General features: G+C 44.2%; 1 protein-coding gene and 1 long non-coding RNA gene across 10 annotated transcripts in view; one reads left to right on the top strand and one right to left on the bottom strand.

Moving 5' to 3' along the window:
• Nucleotides 1-443: 443 nt before the first annotated feature.
• Nucleotides 444-19,732, bottom strand: part of ATE1 (arginyltransferase 1) — a 172,991-nt gene continuing 153,702 nt past the window's right edge. For 3 of the 9 annotated variants that reach the window (XM_004751797.3, XM_045068892.1, XM_004751800.3), the window contains one exon: nucleotides 9,886-10,139. In XM_004751797.3, the coding sequence (XP_004751854.1) occupies nucleotides 9,961-10,139 (179 nt within the window). In that variant the 3' untranslated portion in view covers nucleotides 9,886-9,960. Of the gene's footprint in view, nucleotides 941-6,532; nucleotides 10,140-19,732 lie in introns of those variants that run through there. The other 6 variants (XM_045068890.1, XM_045068889.1, XM_004751796.3 and 3 more) reach the window with 4 other exon arrangements.
• Nucleotides 10,137-11,036, top strand: LOC106005703. The gene is made up of 2 exons (XR_001179274.1): nucleotides 10,137-10,747; nucleotides 10,843-11,036. It is a non-coding gene; the product is annotated as an uncharacterized LOC106005703 (long non-coding RNA).

Here is a 19,732-nt window from a genome sequence, read left to right as displayed (position 1 = left end):
TCCACGGGGCAGTGTTGAATGCCAGCGGGCACACAGTAAGAGCTGTCCAGGAGGTGATGTACACCCTTCCACTAACATGCCATTTCCACATTTTATCCTTTTCCTTCGGACCAAAAATTTCTTCTCCTTATGCCACGCGGCCCAAGTGGCTGTCCCATTAATAGGGCATAAGCTCTAGAGCCTGGATTCACGCCCCATTATGCTTCTAAGAGGCAAGTTTCTTTCTTTCTTTTTTATTTTTTTAACCTTACTTTTGGACACTCTGTTCATGTTCCAGATGGTGAAGAGCCTAGATAAGCAACTGCAGATAAGGATAGTCGGAGATCGTCATGACTCACAAGGAATGCTGGCACAGGACAGTTTCCATATCTTAACAAAGGCAATAAAGGAGTAATAGAAATGAATAATGTATTCATTATCGTAAGCTCAAAGTGGTCTCCAGACTTTCTCCTCCCAACGTGGATCCTTTATTTCCAAACGTTCTCGACAGCATCTTTGGTGACATGATCAGAAATATTAATTACCGCAAGCGTGAACCACCAGCGGCTGTAGACGGAGAGCTTGTAATTACACACAGTTGGCTACACACGGATGCTTCTCTGGCTGACTTATAAAAAAGCATATGGAATAGAATTACGTAAATCACAGTGTGGCTCTGGAGAAGAGGCAGAGACCGGGAGACTGGAGACTGTCACCCTTAATTCCCGCAGGCCTTGCCCTCACCCCGTGCAGAGCCCCTGGAGGCCGCTGACCAACCTCCGGGGCTCCCTCGGACCTACCCCACCCCCCGCCGGCTCTGCTCATGGGTGGCCGCAAACAGTCTGGGGAAGTGAATCCAAACAGATGTCTCTGTATCTAAATCCCATGCCTCTGGTGAAATTCCATGAAGATCTCCACGTTGAGGACAATGACAGGCAGTTTGGGTCCGAAGTAGGCTGTACTAGGGGGAAAAAAAGCCAGTATTCAAAATCATCCTTAAAAATACAATAGTAGAGATGCCTGGGTGGCTCAGTCATTAAGCATCTGCCTTTGGCTCAGGTCATGATCCCAGGGTTCTGGGATCGAGCCCCGCATCAGGCTCCTTGCTCCGTGGGAAGCCTGCTTCTCCCTCTCCCACTCCTCCTGCTTGTGCTCCCTCTCTCACTCTGTCTCTGTCAAATAAATAAATAAGATCTTTTAAAATAAAATACAATAGTAAAGGCATAAAAAATCTTTAAGGCAGACCTGTAAATCAATCTAATCTGTCTTCTGGACTTACTCATGTGAGGTAACCACCAGCTGTGCATTCAACAAGACAACAGAGATGTGTAATGAGGATTTATTTTTCCCATTTTCGTTTGCATACAGGTTCACTGCATATTTTTGTGAGAGATGCATATAAATCCTTTTATTGGTACAGATTCAAAGATTTTTATTGATACATTTATAAAAATTTTTTTCTATTTGATCAAAATAACCATGTAACTAGAACTAGAAACCTAAAAGAAAATATATATTAAAAATATAAAAATGGAAATAATAGAAGCGCCTGAGTGGCTCAGTTGGTTAAGCATCTGCCTTGGGCTCAGGTCATGATCCCGGGGTCCTGGGACTGAGCCCCGTGTCAGGCTCCCTGCTCAGTAAGGAGTCTGCTTCTCCCTCTCCTTCAGCTTGTGCTCTTTCTCTCTCTCTCAAGTAAATAAATAAAATTTATTTTTTAAAAAGGAATAATAGAAGAGCACAAATTCTTCAGAAATACTTCTGGATTAATCTCTCATTCATTCAAGTTATCCATTAATTAAACATTATCGCTACACATATTTTAACTTTAAAGATTTTTTTTTTTTAATTTACTTGGGGTTCGGGAAGAGGGTGCGAGAGAATTTGACTCGAGATGCTTAACCAACAGAGCCATCCAGGCGCCCCCGTAGTTTAACTTTAAATCTAGTGACGTGGCAGTTACATCAAGAAACTGAGGCAGCCTCACGGTCACGAGATACTGAGGATCTGCAGATTCATACGAATGGGCAGCAGCACTTACAGATGAGACAAGATCGCTCAATGGGAGTTACAATGAGAAACCAGACACTGTCAAAGTAAATTGCCCTAATGTCCCACTGGATTCGCTGCGCGGTGTTTGGCCATGTCGAAACGTATAAGACATATCAAACCATGACATTTTTATTTTGTAAGATGGCCTCTCTGCGCACCGTCCACTAGAACTTACAACAGTGGAATCGTTCTGTATCTGTACCGTCCAATGGGGCCGCTCTGCTGGGTGCGACTGTGTCCCCCACGGGGGCACGGGGCTGGCTCCGTGGGTGGAGCATGCAACTCCTGGTCTCGGGGTCATGAGTTCAAGCCCCCTGTTGGGCTTGGAGCCTACTGAAGAAAAAGGAATTGTGTCCCTCTCCACCCCAAGCCCCTGGCAAAAAGATAGGTTGAAGTTCTAAGCCTCGATGCCTTGCTGACATATTAAGATAAGGTCATATACTAGATTACAGTGAGCTCTAAACCCAGTATGACTAGTAATCCTTGTGAGGAGTTGACCCAGAGAAACACACAGAGACAAGGTGGCCTTGAGAACAGGGAGGCAGAAACTGGGAATGAGGCAGCTGCCAGCCAAGGAACACCGAGCATTGCTGGTAACCATTCGCAGCTGGAAGGCTCCAGAAAGACTCCTCCTGGATCCATCAGAGCCAGCACAGCCCTGTCGATTCCTTGGGTTTGTACTTCCAGCCTCCAGAACTGTGAGAATCAATGCGTGTTGTTTTTAGTCGTGATAAGCTATTACAGCAGCCCAGGGGCCCCACAGGGCCAGCTGTGAGCCTCTGAAATGTAGCTAGTGAGGCTGAGAACTGAATTTTAATTGTAATTAATGAAATAGACAGTTGTGGCTCTTGTGGACAGGGCAGCTGTATCAGTTTGTCGGACTTCTACACTAGTCCTATACATCCAAACCCTTTTAGTTGACCCGTGAACAACATGGGTTAGGGACACCGACCCCCTGTGTGGTCAAAAATCTGACTCCCCCAAAACTTCACTCATCGCCTCCTGTTGCCCAGAAGCCTTGCTGATAACATGCACAGTCGATTAGCACATATTTCCTGTATCATATGTATCATATGCTGTATTCCTACCATCAAGTCAGCACTCCCAGAGAAAACACAATGTTCTTAAGAAAATCAAGGAAAATATATTGACAGCACAGTACTGTACTTACTGCAGAAAATCTGTGTAGAAGCGGACCCATGTGAGCCCGTGTTCAAGGGGCAACTGTACTGAGCTGATTGTTTGATTTAAAACTGAGAATAATCATACCCTTAGGAGTGAGCTTTCATGAAGCACACGCTCTCTCCCACTGTATGTGTAGATACAATCTTTGCTTTAATGGTCAATTAAACAAGATCAGCAACGGTTAGCTTCCGGTCTGGCCATCTCTGAACATTCTCAGATGCGCGGATAGTGTACAGAAGGCTCCACATACAACCGAGCTGAGATCCTTAAGCTCTGAATTCACAAACGCCCCAATGCTGTTGTTCGTATTTCATGATCAAAAAGCTCCGTGAGTTGAGAGATGCTCTTCAGACTCACTGAATACTGAATTAACAAAGTGCGATGAATGTGACTGCATGAAGTATTCATGAGTCTTCATTTAACACTAATTAAATAACATTTTATAAAAGGCCAGTGTTAAATGATTTTAAGACCCTGGCACAGACTGACAAATGCACGAAAAATTAAGGGGCAGGGGAAAGCATGATCCAAAAAACACAGAGTTGAATTCGGCAAGCAGGGAGCACAACATTTATACCTTTTTGATATGATGGCTTTAGCATGCAACCTATAACTGGTTATAGAAACCACTTTCTGTCTATTGGTTTTAATCAAACTGTAATGATCAAAGAAACAGATACTCGTGCTGGTCACTCGTGGTCTGCTTAATGCAAACCAGACAAAGGAAGGATGTCTTTCTCTCCTCCGAGGTGGCTGAAACATGTGTTATGGAATTTCATATTGAAGGGTAATTATTAAAAATCATAAATGCCATATAGCTTTTAAGATTTGCTCTGCTAGGTTTCATTTATTTTTTTTAAGATTTTATTTATTTGAGAGAGAGAGAGAGAGAGAGCACATGCAAGGAGAGGGGTCGAAGGGAGGGGGAGGGAGAGAACCCCAAGCGGACTCCTCCCTGAGCGCAGAGCCCAATGTGGGGCTCGATCCCAAGACCCTGAGATCACGACCTGAACTGAAATCAAGAGTCGGACGCTTAACTGACTGAGCCACCCGGGTGCCCCCAGTTTTGTTTTGTTTTGTATTTTAACAGCGCGTCCATTTGAAATTTCTTCTTCATATTGCAAGGGGAGAGATACAGTGAGAAACCCCAGCAATAAAAATCTGTAAGCTATTTTGGAGCCCTCCGTGAATAAAAATTTGGCATACCAAATGTATTTAGCAACTTCAGTTCTTGGTCTAATTGAGAATTAGACCGTCAATAGGAAACTATTTCCTGGACAGGACGGGACTGAAGATACCAACTGTAACAATTAACTGGATACAGAAGTGCTGTTTTACTTAGAATTAAATCTAAAAAAGCCAACATGTTTTTCAAACTAAAAAACTTGGCTGAGCTAATAGTAATAGCCCACCCTTTCCAGGTACCCATTTTAAGGGCCTCTGTTGTATGAAGAATCCATGAATCAGAACCTTAATTTGTTTTAAATAACCTTAAGCTTTTAGGGTTTTTTTTTTTTTAAGATTTTATTTATTTATTTGACAGAGATCACAAGTAGGCAGAGAGAGAGGAGGAAGCAGGCTCCCTGCCGAGGAGAGAGCCCGATGCAGAGCTCGATCCCAGGATCCCGGGATCATGACCGGAGCTGAAGGCAGAGGCTTTAGCCCACTGAGCCACCCAGGCGCCCCAACCTTAAGCTTTTAAATAAGATATTTTCTAATTGGGAATTTTAGAGGTGTTCAAACTGTAAAAACGGTAGGGCAGTATCCCAGAAAATATTTAGTTAAGGGACAATGAGAGGAGGCGGCACTAACTTTTAAAAGCTATACCTGAACCTTAGAGCTCGGCGGAAATCCCTATTGTCGTGGAAAGGCATTGGATGGAGGAAAAGGAGCAGTAAGAACCACGTAAGGCCCCTTTCTCAAAAGATACTAGATACAGCTATTACTGAACTGCCATGAAAACAGTTATATTCTTGGGGAGCCTGGGTGGCTCAGTGGGTTAAAGCCTCTGCCTTCAGCTCAGGTCATGATCCCAGGGTCCTGGGATGGAGCCCAGCTTCGGGCTCTCTGCTCAGCGGGGAGCCTGCTTCCTCCTCTCTCTCTCTACCTGCCTCTCTGCCTACTTGTGATCTCTGTCTGTCAAATAAATAAATAAAATCTTAAAAAAAAATCATATTCTTCATTTATTTTCATGTTCACAAATGGATTAAAACATTCAAAATTATGAAACAATATACATGATTCCATTTTTATTTAAAGTAAGACAGGGTCCCCTGGGTGGCTCAGTCAGTCAAGTGTCTGCCTTTGGCTCAGGTCATGATTGTAGGGTCCTGAGATCAAGTCCCGCATCGGGTTTCCTGCTCAGTGGGGAATCTGCTTCTCCCTCTCTGCACTACTTGTGTGCTATTTCCAGCTACCTGTCTCTCAAATAAAAATAAACAAAATCTTAAAAAAAAAGACATGTAGGTAGAAAAAAGTTTGAGAGTGTACAACATCAAAACATGAATGGCAGGACGCCTGGGTGGCTCAGTGGGTTAGGCCTCTGCCTTCAGCTCAGGTCATGATCTCAGGGTCCTGGGATCGAGTCCCGCATCGGGCTCTCTGCTCAGCAGGGAGCCTGCTTCCTCCTCTCTCTCTCTGCCTGCCTCTCTGCCTACTCGCGATCTCTGTCTTTCAAATAAATAAATAAAATCTTTAAAAAAAAATTGTGACATTTAAAAAAAAAAAAACATGAATGGCAGGGGTGGTGATTACCGATGGCATGGTAAGTGATTTTGTATTTTCTTCGGTAGATTAAAAAAAAAAAAGTCAGTGGGAATTATAACCAACATTTAAATCACTTGGAAAATAGGATTCATTTTATCCTAAACCTACCAGGGACCTCTTTACTGTAAAAAAGACAAAACTCTTGTAAATGTGTTCATTAAATATACTGTGTACTATTATGAACGATTAAGGCACACTTGCTTTATGGGGTATTTTAAGAGAATTTCTCTGTAAACTAAGCTTTTTGAGAGAAAATATATTTGAGTTTACTACCTAAGTCCTATGTCTATTTCCTAATTTATCATGTGAAATCTGGATGTTTTTCTTAAAGTGATATTTATTTTTGTTCACTCCTGAGAAAGGAATCCATCATGCTTTGATTTAGGTAACCAAATGATCTGGAATTCCCAGTTACTGTAAATGAGATATTATGATTCATACAGCCAACGTTCTACCTCTGTTTTCTGCATATTCATTACAGGTAAAATGTAGTAAAAAATTGAAAAGTATGGAAACACATGTCTTTTAAGTATTGATCAGCACAACCCACTGCAGATAGAAACAGCTTTATTTTTTTCATTCAAGATTTATCAAATGGACTGTTCAAAAGGCATACACAAGAGCAAAAGAAAAATCACATGCAATCAAACTTGTTTTGCTTTAGTCACTGGTTTTCTTTTGGAAAAGAACACACATTTGAATAACTTCTAATTCAAACATTATGTTTCCATTTCATTTCCTTCTTTTAAGTTAGCAACCACCAAAACCTTCTAGATAACTCGTCATTATATTCTTCCTCATTTTTATTCACACTTAAATAGTACAAAGCCTATACAATCAAACCATCGACTGCCCAGACATCTGAAAAGGTTCATTTACATAATAGATTCTGCTATGTTAAGAAACCACACACAAGTGATATTTTGCAAAATGGATAAATAATAGGATACACTGTCTGAAAGCAAAGCTAAACAGTAATGATTTCTTATCTAAATAATTTTAATCAAATGAATAATATATTCATTTGGTAATAGCCTCTTTTATAGAATATTTTTTAAAAAGTGCTCAGATTACATTTTTTAAAAATAACAAAAATCTCACAGAACTGGAAGAATTTAAATAAGATGGTGGCCTGGAAAACCTCGATGACATTTCTGCTCCAGAAACAAGGAAGCAGGTATGCATTTACGTGCATCTGGAAAGGAACTCCAACTCTAAGAGCGTGAATGCGTAGCTTAAAGCCTTGAAAAGATGGAAACTATCTTTGAAAGGTTCTCGAGTGTCTTTCTTTGGATGAAAGCCATGAACATAAAACCAGATTTCTCAGCTACACTGCACGTCACCCAGCCAAGTTGGGTCACTTGCCTTGCTGTCCTTTTCTAGCACGCTATCAGTACTCAGCCAGGATACCAAAGAACAAATAATTAACTCATTAGGATCAATACACTGTCTCTTCCCCAAAGAACAGCACATGAATACAGCAACTGAGCAAAAGCAGCTTTGTGGTCAGCTCTCTCTGGAGGGTCACTGTAGCCACCTTGAATGCCACCCACAGAGGCAGGACCCTGATTCCCAGAAGGGGATGTGATCGATCACTTTGCTCTGAAGGAACCCGGACTGAATTCTGCAGGAGGAAACCAGAGTCGTGGTAAGACGTAAGAGTCTGGTTTTCTCTTCACGGGCTACTCAAGAGTTGTGATCTCTAGGGCTGCTATTCCATGTGCCAGTCACGGAGATAAAGAGGGTATGATGCAGTTGGTAGCATCAAAAACATTCCGACGCCAAGGGTACCAAGATGCGGCCCCAGCCCGCTGACTTTCCTGGTACTCATATCACTCACAACACTTCTGAAGTCCTACTTTGAAATTTCTTTCAAAATTCAGCTATGTCCACAGCACAGTATATAGAGCATAATTCCATGTATATTCAAATTATGTACATTTTGTGTGTAGATGTATAACAATTCTTTTTTTCTAGTACGGTAGAATTTCAGATTATATTTTACCTTCTTATTTATAGTTTTATTAATATTTGAACTGCTTACAGTGAGTACCATTTTGTGATTCTAAAAACATTAAGCTATCTTCTTTTTGGAGGAAAAAGAAAAAAGTCTACAGATTCTGAAAGCATTTCCAAACAAGAGTCTATCAAATACTCTTGGGAGATGACTTTGAAGAACAAAATCTCAGAAGAATGCAAAACCCACGCGATCAGAGAAAATGGCTTTCCTCGCTGCTCTCAGCTCAGCTGGCAAAGTACCTGCAAGTGGCAAGTGTTTTACACACACACACACACACACACACACCCTCTGAATGAATAAATACACAGTTTATTTGGATGCTGAATTTCTAGACATGTGATTTTTAAAATCATTATTTAATGATCGTTGTTTTATCTAAATGAAATTATTTTCTCATGTCTTATCTAAATTCAGTGTATTTAGAAGAAAAGATTAAAACCAGTAGTAGATTTCAAAGTACTATGTTTTATAATATGGTTTTTTAAAAATATTGATAGGAAACAGGCAAAATGGGGAATGGAATGAACTCAGTGGCCAAGCAGCTGGCAGAAGGCGGGGGTCAGCTGAAAGAGAGCGCAGGAAACTAACCCTCCTCTGTCATTCATCGCCTCCAACACAGTTCTGCTCTGTGAACTGCTGCCGCCGAGCCTCCTTCCTCCCAGCACAGGGCCTGCAACCCTGACCGGGGGGGACAAGGGACATTTGCTGACTGGGTGAGGGGCCAAAAGAAAGTGAGAGGACACAGAGAGAGCATGTGCTGACTCCCAAATCAAAGGGCAAAAAATGGATTGCTCCACCTCTGCCCTGGAACAGAGGTCAAAATGATTCCTATGCCTCATTAAACGTGGTTTGTAGCACAGCTATAAAAGGAGTCAGATATTAACTCATTTTTAATCAATAACCGAAGACAAGTGTCCTGAGTTCTAAGGAGTGAAAAATTTAGCATATATTTACTTCTGATGGGTCTTAGGTCAAGGCAGGAGCTCACATTTTCCTAAAACAGGCAAAAAAAAGCCCCCCAAACAAAAAAACCAACAACCCCCCACCCAAAACTTCCATTTCTTCGTTTAGAAATAGAACAAATAATATGTACAACTAGGGTAATCACATAACTTCGTTGTCAAACTGGGATACTTTTGAGAGTAAAATTAATTATTCTAGGAAAAAACAATTGCGTCAAGACAGCAGACATGACCGCACCGGGGCTGTCCTGGGTAAATGATCCTCTGGGGTTCACAGGACCGCCTTTAAGGTATATCTTCTGAGTGTTCTACCAACTACACAACCTTGGGCAGGGACACCACACACGGAGCGCTCTTGAGAGTCTGCGAAGCCACAGGCCGACTCCCCACCTCCTTCCGCAGCCCTCGGTCGCCCGGCATCAGCCGATGTCAAACGGCTCTGAGCACAGTCGGCTGTGAGTTCTTGGACCAAAAAAGCAAGACGATGTTTAAACGACTTAAGATCCACCCACTCCTTTTACTTTCCAAAATATTAACACGAGACGTCGATACCGTATCTTGTTCATAAAACAAACTTCCGGAACGAGAGACCCCCCGCGACGAGGCCAGGTCACGACCCGTTTTTCAAATCTTTACAGGGGCCGGGGCCTCTCACGCGAACACCGCCACAAAATGGTTTAGAAAAGCCATAGAAGAGTCAAAATAAAAAATATCTCATCTGTGGGCAGGCCGGGGTGTCCCCGGGGCGCGGGGGTGCATGGGGGGGGTGCGTGGGGGGTGCGCAGGGGGAGGCGCGGGGGGCGCGGCCGCCTCAGTTCCGCAGCAGCAGCATCCGCTCGGCGCGGGTGGGGGGGTGCGTGGGGGGTGCGCGGGGGGTGGGGAGACGCGGAAGCGCGGCCGCCTCAGTTCCGCAGCAGCAGCATCCGCTCGGCGCGGGTGGGGGGGTGCGTGGGGGGGGGGCGCGGGGGGTGGGGGAGACGCGGAAGCGCGGCCGCCTCAGTTCCGCAGCAGCAGCATCCGCTCGGCGCACGCCTGCCCCACCAGCCGCGCGTACTGCAGCACCGCCGCCTCCTCGGCCGCCGCCTTGCGCTGCCTCTTGTACACGCCGTAGGGCAGGATGGCTTTCTTGTGGAACACCTGCAGCCGGTCGGGCTCCTTGCTGCGACCTTCGTCCACTGCAAGGGCAAAGAAGACGCATTACACCAAGTCACGGTCACGCTACTCTCGCCCCCGAGAGGAACGGTAATTCCCGCGATAGGAATGCGGGAGGAAGACGCGTCCTTCAGGATGTCCGAGCGGGACGGCGGGGACCGACACCCGCTGGCAGGAAGAGGCCCTCCCCCGGGGGAGCGGGAACGTCCGAGGACAGCCGCTGCCACCGTCCTTCTGGGGGCCGAACTGCACTGACTCTGCGTCTCCCCCGGGCCGATGTCCTGAGGTTCCCCGCGCAGCAGCGAAGCTTTCGGTGACCGGGAGGCCTGGGCGAACGCCAGCGGGGCAGGTCCTGGCCCTGGGGCATGAAGGGTCTGGGGACGGAGGGCAGAGCTCACAGCCCTGGGGAGGGGGACAGGGCAGGGGCGGCTGGTGGCTGTGGCTCCCGGTTCTTCTCCTTTTTCAGATAAGCAAAGCCCTGGCTTCTACAGGACACACCGGTCACCTGGAGGAAAGCCTGTGTCCAGCTTCCCCTGCAGTTGGGTCCGGCCCTGTGACCAAGCTCTGGCCCACGGAACACAAGCGGAAGTGTTCTGTGGAAGTTTCTAGGCATCTTTTAAGAGAACAGCTGGTCTGTGCCCTTCAACCCTTCTTCCCTCATTGTGCTGCCTGCATCACGGAAGTCATGGCAGAAGCCCTGACCCCTCTTCTGTCTCTCTCTCTCAGTCTCTCTTAAGCTTGAGATTAGAAGATTTCCCTTAGGTCAGCAAAAACAAAAGCCAGAAGGAACCCGGGTACCTGAGGACTCCGTGTAACACAACTCTAGTCCTGGTCTGCCTATGTAAAGAATTTCATAAAAAAAAGAAACGATCTAAAAAAAAAATAATAATAAAAAAAATAAACGATCTAGTTTAAGCCAACTGACTTTAGATGTCTTTTTTTTTTTTTAATTTTTTAAAAGATTTTATTTATTTGACAGAAGGAGATCACAAGTAGGCAGAGAAGCAGGCAGGGAGAGGAGGAAGCAGGCTCCCTGCTGAGCAGAGAGCCGGATGCAGGAACTTGATCCCGGGACCGGGGATCATGACCTGAGCCGAATTAGAGACTTCAACCCACTGAGCCACCCAAGCGCCTCTGAATTTAGATTTCTACTACTGGCAGCTGCTCCTAATTCTAACTAATACACGGAACAACTTTACACTATCAACTAAAATGTACCATGTCTTTTATCATTGACTCAGCCAGATCACTTGTAAGAATCATCCTATAGCTGCGGTTCTCAACCCTGACCACATACTGGAATCATCCAAGGAACCTTTAAAAAAATACCAAAAAAGTCCTAGATCCCTCCTCCAGACTATCCTGATTTAGTAACTGGTCTGAATAAAACCTGAGCATCGGTATTTTCTTAAGCCTTTTAAAGTCGGTTGAGTTGGGACGCCTGGGTGGCTCAGTCGGTTGAGCGCCCAGCTCTTGGTTTTGAAATCTCAGGGTCATGAAATCGAGCCCCTCGGCACGGGTCTTCTTGAGATTTTTTTCCACCTCCCTGTCCCTCCCCCTCTGCTCCTCCCCGCACTCGAGCGCGCGCGCTCTCTCTCTAAAACAAATGAATAGATAAAATCTTAAGAAAATAATTTAAAAAATAAGGTGGTTTGAGAACAGAGAAACACACACGTTAGTATTTATATGTGAGCATAAGCGGGTTTAGAGCCACACTCAGCGGTACCGAGGACCTGGAAACAACGCACGGGTTCACCAACGGAGAACTGGCCAGACGTGTTAAGGTACAGGCATGTGATAAAATGCTACACAGCTATCAAAAAGACAAAGGAAGGCAGATTGTTAAGTGGGAAAAAAAAAAAAAAAAAACGGAGGCTGGTCTTTATAAGCCTAGTATATGCACACAACAAATCCGAGCGAATACACAACAACCTTTTTACAGTTACTTCTCCCCATTCCCTTTGCCTAGAAAGACCCTTTTTTCCCCCAGAAAAAACCCAGCTCACCCTCCTGCTTCCTCAGATGACGCCAGAGGTTGGCTCCTCAGAGGGTCTTCCCGAACTCTCTATAAACCAGCGCCCCGGCTCCCCTTGCGCTCCTTAACTGCCTTCACTGCACTGACTACCACGTGACACACGTAGTTATTGCCTGATTCCTTTCCCACTACAAAGTCCTGTGTGAATACAAATTGAATGAAACATTGTGACTGTTTTGCCCACTAATATTTCCTCGGTGTCCAGTACAACGGCTGATGGCAGGTGCTCTATACATTCTCGCTGTACGAATGAGCGAGTCTACCTCGGGAGGCAGGAGCATGTAGGGAGACTTTCACACTGGGGGAAACACACGCATACGAATACTCTCATCATTTCTTGGATTTTCTAGAATTGGCATAAGGCTTTTATAATTTTAAACAGTTGTTTTTAAGGTTGATTTAGGCATTTTTAAAAAGTTAATTTGGGTTGGGATGCTTGGGTGGCTCAGGTGTTGGGCATCTGCCTTCGGCTCGGGTCATGATCCCAGGGTCCTGGCATGGAGCCCTGCATGGGGCTCCCTGCTTGGCGGAAAGCCTGCTTCTCCCTCTCCCACTCTGCCTGTGTTCCCTCTCTCCCTGTGTCTTCTATCAATTAAATAAATAAAATCTTAAAAAAAAATTAATTTAGGTCTTCTGAAACTGAGAAGTGGAAATGCTAATTTCCTTTTCAACAAAAGGATTCTTTTAGAAGATTTCTCAGGATCTTTCAGCAATAAACTTCTTCAAGTCAAATAAAAGTCATCATAGTTTCACAATAGAGTTGCTATAAATTCAACATTTTATTGGGCATCTCACAGAAGGCTCTATGTTTTTAAACATTTGAACTGAATTACATCCCTTTTTATTGTGAAATTGAAGCAACAGTTAAATGTTTATTCTTCCTTAACTGAAGCTGTTTCTTCTACTGGGTATTCATTAATTAGTCTGGATTAACCATCCAGCATCAGTTTCAGAAGAGATAGAAGTCAGTCAGCTGATCTCAATCATCAGAAAGTGATAAAATGAGTTAGGGCATTCCAAAATTATACTCTACATCTGTTCAGAAATTTGTTAGAGGGAGATGCAAGCTCATCATGTACTATTATCCCAAAAGAAGTTCTCCGTTGTCAGAGAACGCCACACTGGTCCACTGAGAACCCTACGTGGGAAGGCAGGCAGATGCGAAGGACAGGGGACATCAGGGATGCCAGCCAGAGAGTCTTCATGTCCTCAGAACCAGTGCCAGTGTAGTTTTAGATTTTCACGTTACCCGGGACACAGTCGGGGGAGATCAAGGTGAAGGGGGACCGAATCTGGAGAGGCAGGGATCCCACCTCCCACTCCTTGCTTTAGCTCCAGCGCCATGCCTGGGCCTGTCTGTCCTTCCTGCTTCTACTGCTTGGCTCTGCGCTGCAGGAGGCTGGACCCAGGGGTGGGGGGAGACGGAGCCAGGGTTTCTCCCCCAAACCCGGCCTTTTTCTTTCTCGGCTCTGCTTTTCGGCAGCAGCTCCGGCTACGTAGCGCTTGAAGTGGTTAAGGTTCCAGCTTCGAGTGGTAGCCCTGGGGCGGCGCAGGGGTGGCCCAGAAGAGGCCGTGGCTTCCAGCTGTTGCTCGTCTCTGGGTCACTCTGTGCCTTGCCCAGCTCTCAGCAGCACCACTCTCTGTTGTCACCGATTCCCTGCATTCAATGTTCACTGTTGTCAGTGCCGGAAGTGGTTTTGGTGCTCTGGTTGAACACACCGACTTCAAAATTTGTGTGTTCAACAAATTACTTTGTCCAGCTGAAGCAGGAAACCCACATACTTTAACACAATGAAATATTTTGCATTTGCTAGGTTTCCGCACCCCTTATTAGGGTAAGTGACAAAGGAAAAGGGCAATGGCCTGGTTCCTGATGTCAGCTCTAGGAATGTTTATGTCCACATACTGCAACACAAACAACTAACTCCATCACCTGGGTATAAATGCAGCAGAAAAAAGGTAGGCTCGAGTACATTTAGAACCTAATACAAATAGAAAACTGGTAAAGGTCACTGAGAGCAGCCAAGGAGCAAGAACACTGGCAAAACTGTACAATATCTTCTAAATCTAAAGCCTTTGAATTTTTTAAATTGGAATTTTAAAGTATGTCTGCTGAGAGACAGCAGCAGAAAAATGTTCCCCTTTAGCCCCGAAGGCTGACCTCCAGCCTGCATAGCTCCGATAAGGATCAAATACGTGCCGGTTACTACATTCTTAAAGGGTCTCATGACTGCCTGTACATCTCACCGATAGTTAACATCAAGCTGAATGATAAGCACTGGAGAAACGCTGCAGAAGTAGTTTTATGAGTAGAAATTCACGGGGATTTATGATCTCATACTCCCTGCACAGCCTCTCCGCCCTGAGCACTAAGCACAGACCCAGCAGCTTCCTACGGCAGACACGCACCTCTTCCTGCCGAGCCCTGTCCCAGGGCTGTCACAAAAGGACCTTTTTGCTCCGAAATCATCTCATTTGTCAAAATAGAGAGTTCATTTCTCTTTAAGATTACAGGGAGAGTTTCCACATGAAATGGTGTCAAATCTGGGAGAAGGGCTACAAATACGTGAGCTTCAACCACCAAATTCCACATTGGCTTGTGACCCCATGCTGCTGCATCCATTGTGAAAACATACAGAGTTAATTAATTTTCATAGAACTTCCAAATTAATTTATAGCATTTTCAGAGAACCTTATAGCACAGAAATCAATCAAGCTCCCCAGTTCTTTTTACTCCAAATACTTTTGAGGCCTTGTTCTGAGTCAAAGTAAAAAGTAGGCATTGTGGTGGGGGAGGCACTTGGGTGGCTCAGTGGGTTAAAGCCTCTGCCTTCGACTCAGATCATGATCCCAAGGTCCTGGGATCGAGCCCTGTATCAGGATCTCTGCATGGTGGGGAGCCTGCTTCCTCCTCTCTCTTTGCCTGCCTCTCTGCCTACTTGCGATCTCTGTCAAAAAAAAAAAAAGAAAAAAAAAGTAGGTATTGGGGGGTGCCTGGTGGCTCAGATGGTTGAACGTCTGCTTTCGGCTCCGGGTATGGTCCCAGGGTCCTGGGATCAAGCCCCATGCCGGGCTCCCAGCTCAGCAGGGAGTCTGCTTCTCCCTCTGCCTCTCTCCCCTGCTCATGCTCCGTCTGTCTCTCTCTGATGAATAAATAAAATCTTAAACATAAAAAGCAGCCATTGACCAGCTATTCCCTTTTTAACATCATATGTAACGACAAAAAAGAGGTAATGATCAGTTTTAGAATCCTCTCCTAATCCTCTGTAGTATTATTTGGAGATGCAAATGTATTTGGTCTTGGTGTTTAAATAACTTTGGACGTTAGTGGGGTTAGTGTTATTGTCATCGTCAATTCACTTATCTGAAGCTTTTTACTGATTTGCTGAAATACAAATAGTTTTCTTAATTGCCTCAATTCTTCAATTTCCCCGTTAAAACACTCTGACCTTTAAAAAGGCACTGAACCGTAACACAGGTAAGAAGCCGCACCAACAGCCTTTCTCTCCCCCACCTCAAAAGACCTAAATTGCAAGTCAAACTTGAAACGTAACCTAGAACTCTGCCTACCCAAACATACCAAAGATATGCCTCTAGAACTGTCAGAAAAAGGGGATGCAGAGCTACAGGACATATAGTAGGAGAAATGAATGAAAATGAAAGACACACTTTTATGAATTTTTTAAAACCTGACATTTCAGGGCGCCTGGGTGGCTCAGTGGGTTAAGCCTCTGCCTTCGGCTCAGTCATGATCTCAGGGTTCTGGGATTGAGCCCTGCATCAGGCTCTCTGCTTGGTGGGGAGCCGGCTTCACCCTCTTTCTCTGCCTGCCTCTCTGCCTCCCTGTGATCTCTGTCAAATAAATAAACTCTTTAAAAAAAAACAAACAAACCTGACACTTCAATAACTTGAACTCATGCAACAAATTTTCTGGTAATTAGTCAACAAAATTACCAAATACTCTAATACGCACATTCATTCTTAAATTTTATATCTTTTTAATCATAAAAGTAATGCTTGTAAATATTCAAATAATCTAGAAATAAACAGAGCGTTGTCAGCCCTCACACAGAACCCTTTCTCTCCCAACTTCTCCCTGCCTCCCATCCACATTACCAGCGCTTAACAATTTCAGAGGATGCATTTGGATATCAGGAGTTTGGGATCACACTCTATCCATAACTTAAAATTAAGGCCAGAAAGTGAAATCAATCACCCTTTCAATGGGTATACTGTATTAAACTTCAGAAACCAGGGGTTCCTTGGTGGCTGAGTGGGTTAAGTGTCTGACTTTTGATTTTGTCTCAGGGTTGTGATCTCAGTGTCATGAGATCGAGCCCCACATTGGTGTCCACACTCAGTGTGGACCTGGCTTAAGATGTTCCCCTGCTCCCTTCGCCCCCCCCACTCACATGTGCCTTCTCCCTCTCTCTAAAAAATAAATAAAAAATAAAGTTTAATTATTAAAAACAAAAACAAAAACACACCACTTCAGAAACCACCGATTATCATAGACATAGACAAAATTGCTTCTGGGCTTAACACTCTGCAGTGTTATTCTCACCAGTTACATTTGCAGTGAAGGCCAATTCGGATTCCTAGCCCATTTATTAAAACCAATTTAAGACCTAAACAAGAAAAATTCTGCCAGATACTTTAAACAACAAAAAAGAGTTATGATTTATTTACTAAAGTTGAAAAAAAAAAAGCGTCTCCATCCTCACAAAACCTCGTGTGATCACACTGACTCGCTTGCCTGGGAAATGCCATCAGTGCTTGTAGACAAAACCCTCTACAGTTCAATCCATACAGCAAAACAGGCGTCTTCTTGATGGGATCCCAAAGAGACCAGAAAAAGAAGCCATTCTAAATTAACGACCATTTGTCATCTCATCCAAGGGAAACTGGGAGCTTACTGCGAGGTCTAGGAAATGTGTGCCAGAGCGCCTGGGTGGCTCCGCTGGTTGAGCGTCTGCCTTCAGCTCAGGTCATGATCCTGGAGTCACAGGATCGAGCCCTGTATCGGGCTCCCTGATCAGTGGGGAGTCTGCTTCTCCCTCTCCCACTCCCCCTGCTCAAGCACTCTCTCAAGTAAATAAATGAAATCTTGATTAAAAAAAAGGACATGTGTGTCAACAAGGACCTCTTCTACCTTTCCTTTCTCTAACGGATCACAATTTAATTTCATAAACTAAAAACCAAAAGCAATCCTTCGAACTCTGAGTTGAGCATCTGATCACCGGCAATACAAATGTACTGTTAGATCAATGATGTTTTAGTCTTCAGGAAACCTCGTCATGAGGGGCCACGACTGCTTGATTTTTAGTCACAAAAGAGGAACCGTGCATCACAGGTATTTTCCAAGGAAAAGAATCTAGAGATCAAGGCTTCACTTCTTCTTATGGGGATTTGACTTATTCATTATTCTTATAACATCTATGCTTTCCTGAAAATGATGAAACAGTCTATTTTCCTAACTTCATTATTTATTGCCACTGCATTATTACATAAAGATGAAGAGAAGTTACATACTTAATGTTTCTTGTGAAGAAGGTGGCTCAGGTGGCGGACCTGGCAACATGAATGAAGCTAAACACAGTTGGGGGAAGTTGTGACAGAATGAATGTGAAATTGTGAAGAGAGACATGATTGAACTCAACTTTGAAACCAAATGCAACTCTGGAAAGTTCAAAACCAAATATGATTTAGAATATTCTCGAGTGAGAGGAGGTATTAACAAATGTTCTGATCACTGTGGAGGAGGGTGGGGAGAATGTGTCAAAGGAATGTGCAGTCTGGGGAGCACAGGGCTCAGCAAGGGAACACGCAGTACCTGTGTCAGAAATGAACTTGGGTCAGTCAGCTAATTCTTCAAGCACAGATGGTGGGAGCCTCCAAAAATTGCTTTGAGAATCCAAAAGCAATCAGGGAGAATTACAAATCTTCATCATCCATAAGGAATGATATTGCCAGTCACTTTTTAAAAAAAATATATTTATTTATTTGACGGGCATCATAAGTAGGTAGAGAGGCAGGAAGAGAGAGAGAGAGAGGAGGAAGCAGGCTCCCCGCTGAGCAGAGAGGCCGATGCGGGGCTCGATCCCAGGACCTTGGGATCATGACCCGAGCCGAAGGCAGAGGCTTTAACCCACTGAGCCACCCAGGAGCCCCAATTTTTTTTTTTAAGATTTTATTTATTTATTTGACAGTGAGAGACAGTGAGAGAGGGAACACAAGCAGGAGGAGTTGGAGAGGGAAAAGTAGGCTTCCCGCCAACCAGGGAGCCTAATGTGGGGCTCAATCCCAAGATCCTGGAATCATGCCCTGAGCTGAAGGCAGACGCTTAATGACTGAGCCACCCAGATGCCCCAACCCTTGAATACTCTTAAATACTTCCTATTTCACCATCAGTGTTTAACCTAAGAAAGGCTACATTTAAAAACTGATGACAATATAATGAAAGAAATGTCCAGTAAAACACACAAAACATGCCATTACAGAATTTCTCCAAGATAAAGGGGAAGCTGGTCTGCATGGCTGCTGTTGCGTGCAGGGGCTGGGTCTGCAGCCAAAGAGGTGGTCTGGCAAGTTCAGAGCCAGCAGGACTGGGCCACCTCTGACCTGTGTGGTCACGTGATTAGTAACATGCCAGGGAACCAGTTATATAAATACATATATTGAGAAAAATGGGAGTCAGGTTGCTCTGTCAGAGAAGGAAGAGAGAGAGAGAGAGAAGACTAGAACAAATTCTACTGTGTTGGATTAGAACTGGAGCTACTGGTGAAAACTCATGGTTCTTATACATTTTATAGACAAGCAGCTGTAAAAATAGAAGTGTGTATGTGTGCACACCTGTGCATGCACACACACACACACACACCATTCTGTTCTAGATCTGTCTGCTAAGAGGACTTGGAAGCAAAGAAAGCCCTGGAGTGATGAGCACACTTACTGTCCAGATCTGGTTTTCCAAATATACTCTCCATGACAAAAATAAGAGCTCCTCAAAGAAAGGCCTGAATGCGGAGCTGGATCAGGTGATGTACAAGATGAGCCTGGAATATCTGGGGCCACAAAGTAATTAAATGCTCAAACAAGGATGGGGAGATATCAAAAGAACACAGGAGTCACCTTGAAAAGGTTCCCACTGGCCAAATCTGAGAAAATGTGAGCATTCACATAACGAGAGCAATGGATTATAATACATTGACTAAAACGCTAGGATTCTAGGATTCCACACGGATATAAATGAACAACGAGAAGGGATGCTCTCTCTTCCAGCAGAATACCAATCAAGGGAAGTAGAAGGAATGAAGGAATCAGAAAATCCTCATTCAGCAGCTATCTCAGTAATAAATGATTCAATAAAGAAGCATCGTTAGTAGATGTAAAAACTAGTGATAGAACAGGATATTTACACTGTCTCAAAGTATCTCCCAATAAGATATTTATCAGTAATTAACATACGCAAAATACTTACTGATTTTAGAGTGGATCTTGGCACCTATTACTTTTCCATGTGATATAAATTCCCATGCCCAGCAGTGAGCTGGATGGACAGCGTGCATTTCCCACTCCCTC

Source organism: Mustela putorius, unplaced genomic scaffold (assembly GCF_011764305.1).
Source record: "Mustela putorius furo isolate JIRA1106 unplaced genomic scaffold, ASM1176430v1.1 tig00003909_pilon_pilon_pilon, whole genome shotgun sequence".
NCBI classification, from domain to species: Eukaryota; Metazoa; Chordata; class Mammalia; order Carnivora; family Mustelidae; genus Mustela; species Mustela putorius.
This window is presented reverse-complemented; position numbering and strand designations above follow the sequence as displayed.